General features: G+C 36.5%; 1 protein-coding gene across 1 annotated transcript in view; it reads right to left on the minus strand.

Moving 5' to 3' along the window:
• CFH (complement factor H) overlaps nucleotides 1-4,362 on the minus strand; it is a 256,291-nt gene that overhangs the window by 79,387 nt on the left and 172,542 nt on the right. The window contains exon 14 of the mRNA XM_006892120.1: nucleotides 4-71. Coding sequence (XP_006892182.1) covers nucleotides 4-71 — 68 coding nt within the window. The remainder of the gene's footprint in view (nucleotides 1-3; nucleotides 72-4,362) is intronic.

A 4,362-nucleotide genomic window follows, 5' to 3' on the forward strand; every position in this document is an offset into this window, starting at 1 on the left:
TACATTATATTTAAAGCTGAGTTCAGAAATGAAGCCATTCTGAATATTTGCATCTGATTTTAAACATGTTTCTGTAAGGAGAAAGTACAAGAAAAAGAAACATACTCTCAGTGAATATGACAATTTTAAGAAGTAGTAATTTTTAAACAAAAATCCATTACAGTTACTTTTTACAAATTCTTATGTCAGATAAAATAATCTAAGATTTGTAAGATATTACATTAAGAAGCGTTAAAAAGAACCAAAGCATGACTTAAAGGTGAAAGAGCTAGTTGCCAGTAGAGCTTTAACATACTAAAAGAGTCTATGTTTTAGAAAATTGAACTTTTAATAATTGTAGAAAGGATTATCAGTGTTGTATCATCATCAGATTACTAATTGTTGTAGGACTTCATCTCTACATCCTGTAACATTGTACATACACTCTTCCATCATGCATCACCTCGTTATCACCAGTATGGTAAAGTCCTTTGTCATCGCTATGGCACCAATCCTTCATGTTCTGACTGGCCCTCTTTTCCACTAACAGATATCTTCCACCTTTTAGAGTTGATTCCTTTTGAGGATGTGTCCAAATAGAGATTCAGACAATATTTTGTTGTGGAAGTAAAGTATGTGTGTGATCCATAAAATAATGTTTTGCTCTATTTTCTTTCTAACCTGTCTTACTCTAGAAGAGTTACTGAAATCTCTCCATAATTATGGATCCAACTAATATTTATAATACTTGTGGCATCATAGCAACATAAAAGTAATCATACAAATTGGTGTTTTAGAAGAAAATTATTCACTAAATGCCTGTATTTGTTATGGTTTTTGTAACATTGAGTTGAAATCAACTCATAACTAATTCTAAATTGGGTTTTCTGAGGCAGTAAATGACACAGGAAGAGAAAGGTCATCTACTAGGTTTGAACCACATATCTGTGGACTGGTGACACAACTTATCACTACACCACCACATTAATGATTTCAATTTTCAGTTTAGTAATTATAAAATATACAGTAAATGAAACCAAATTAAAAAGAAGAAAGATCACAATGAAAATTTTAAAGGGAAAAAAACAGAAAGAAAAACATTAGGAACAATTAATGACATAAAACCCTTAGATATATAAAATTTTAAAAAGATATAGCAGAGAAAGAGAAAAGACAACTAATCAATATAAACAACGACATATGTGTATGACCACTACACCTGACTTATCTAGGTAAGAGACAAACTGGGATCAATCTTAGAAGCGCTAGTCCAAAATAGAAAGAGATTGTCAAATTACCAGAAATGCACTAATCTAAAGAGGACACAATCGATGCATGGGACCTTCTAACGATTAAATCCCTGTGCACATAAAAAACTTTTCTCAACAGAATTCAGAGAAAACCTAAAGCCTGGGAACAAACATTTGGTAATACCATCTCAGAAAAGAGCCTTATAACAAACGTTTAAAGAATATTCCTGGGCCTCCACAAGAAAAAAACTGGTAACTCAATAACAAAATGGAGCAAAAGACATGGAACGAATTTTCACAGAGCAAGATATTCAAATGGTAAACAGACGCATGAAGAAAAGCTCCAAATCATTGACAGTAAGAGAGATGCAAATGAAAACCACAATGAACTACCATCTCACTCTACTAAGAGTGGCAAAGTTTAACAGGGTAACACATAATAGATGTTGAAGATGATCTGATGAGAAAGGAATTCTTATACATTGTTGGTGGGATTGTAAAATGGTGCAACCATTCTAGAAGACTGTTTGGTGTTTCCTCAAAAGGATGAACATAGAAATTCCATATGACCCAGTTATTCCACTACTTGGAATACACCCTGAGAATATAAGAACTGAGGTAGAAACTGAGATTTGCACATCAATATTTATATCAGCATTATTCACCATCATAAGAACATGGAAACAGCCCAAAGGTCCAACCACAGACTAATGGATTGAGAAATGATGGTACATTCATACAATGGAATACTATGCAGCACACAGGAGTAATAACTTTATAAATTATAACCTAGCATGTGAGAGGTACAAGAGCATAATGCTGAGTAAACTAACTCAGTCCCTGAAGGATAAATATTGTATAAAACCATTATTTAGAATGAGTATAAGGATCCAGAAAGAGTGGGAGAGGCTGGAATCACTAGGATGTGTATGTGCAGTGTGAGGGAGGGATTAATCATTGGGTTGTACAATTTGATGGGGGGCGGTGAGGGAAATTGAATGAATTTGTTTGAATTTGTATTCAAGTTTTCCAAATAAACCAGGAGTTGTTGTTTGTTGTTATGTGCCATCGAGTCGTTTGCGACTCATAGCGACTCTATGCACAACAGCCCTAAACCCTGCTCTATCCTGCGCCAACCGCACTGCCTCTAACACACCCATCCAGATTACCCCAGTCACCAAATCAATCCATCTCATAGAGGGTCTTCTCCTCCTGCGCTGTCCCTCTACCCTCCCAAGCATGATATCCCTCTCCAAGGACCCGTCACTCCTGGCAACATGTCCAAAGTATGTCAGACGAAGCCCCAGAATCCTTGCCTCCAAGGAGTAGCTTGGTTTAATCCTCTCCAAGATGAATCTGTTTGTTTTCCTGGCAGTCCATGGTACATTCAGTACTCTTCTCCAGCACCACAGCTCAAAAGCATCAACTCTCCTTCTGTCCTCCCTTAGTCATTGTTCAACTCTCTGATGCATGACAAGCGATTGCAAAGACCATGATAAAACAAAACAACAGAAGCCAGATCAAATGAGCTAGTGTGTAAAGGAACAGGGCCCTCCCTTCTCATCTCACATGTATTTGTGAGCTTTGTTTTAATTTTGTGACCACAGTATGTTCATAAAGTCAGAATGTACTTAAATGAAGTATTGCTTTTGTATAATCTTTCTTAGAAGGTGAATGAATGTAATAAAAATAAGAATAATGAAAAAAAGTATATGGCCTGAAAATCACATAAATCAGTATGAGCAACACCTTGGAGCAAAGAATCCTTCAGTGAGTGCACCATTCTAAGGTTATAAGGCAGTAATTATTTATTCAAAGTACTAACATCTGGCTGAGCACTCACCAACATCCATCCCTTAGACTGACAAACGGATGATTCTGATCCAATGGATTATTTGATGTTCCTCTGAGACTAGTAGAAACTCCATCATGGGCTGGAAATGTTACTCTTCGATACTTACTCTCATGCCTGATAGCTTTTCTTTACCACTGACAACACCACCACAATGTCTTGAAAGTAATAGATAACTGCAACTCAGTCAGAAGGAAGAAGGGAAAGAAACCGACCAAACCACTATCCCAAAACTCCATCATAAGACAGGAAACGATGGAACAAAAAAGTCCCACAATGGCTATTGGATCTTCTTGACAAGATATACAAATGAATGATGCATAAGTCTCTTGGATTGATGTTTCAAAGATTTTTGAAAAAAAAAAAAACTATGCGAGAACAAATATAAAAAAACGGACAATTAGGAGCAATACAAAAGCTTCAAAATGTAAGTCAGAATATTAAGATAAAAATTTAGTCATTGAGAAGTCTGAGAACGACAAAATTTAAGAAATAAAATTCAAAATTCATAAACAAGGCCATTAATTTCAAAACTAATCCGTTAGAGGCACAATCAAAAAAGAAGGGAAGAAAATTAATAAAGCTTAATAATTATCTGGGATATCAAGTGGAATGACTTACATGTTATTGGAATTCCAGAAGAGGAAGTGAATAAAAATTAAAAAAAAACAAACCAGAGGAAATGTAAAACTTTCCCAAAAGTACAAAAAACGTGATATTATATTCAAGAAGTTGAGAAAATCTTTAACAGGATGTTGTTTGTTGTTATGTGCTGTCGAGTTGCTTGAGACTCTTAGCGACCCAAAGTACAACATCACTAAACTCTGTTCTGTCCTGTGCCAATTGCACCATCTTCGATACACCCATCCTGATTACCCCAGTCACTGAATCAATCCACCTCATAGAGGGCCTTCCCCTTCTGCTCTGTCCCTCCACCCTACCAAGCATGATGTCCCTCTCCAAGGACCTGTCCCTCCTGGCAACATGTCCAAAGTATGTTAGATGGAGCCTCAGAATCCTTGCCTTCAAGGTGCCACCCAGTTTAACCCTATCCAGGATGAATCTATTTGTTTTCATGGTACCCTCAATACTCTTGTCTAGCACCAAAGCTCAAAGGCATCAATTCTCCTTCTATTCTCCTTAGTCATTGTCCAACTCTCTGATGTATCAGACGCACCTTAGTCTCCAAAGAGACACCATTGTTCTTCAGTACTTTGGAAAGGTCCCTAACAGCAGACTTTCCCATGGAAATATGTCTTCTAATTTCCTGGCTACTGGTGC

The sequence above is a fragment of the Elephantulus edwardii genome, unplaced genomic scaffold (genome assembly GCF_000299155.1).
Source record: "Elephantulus edwardii isolate Elephantulus edwardi_28Jun2011 unplaced genomic scaffold, EleEdw1.0 scaffold00110, whole genome shotgun sequence".
NCBI lineage: Eukaryota > Metazoa > Chordata > Mammalia > Macroscelidea > Macroscelididae > Elephantulus > Elephantulus edwardii.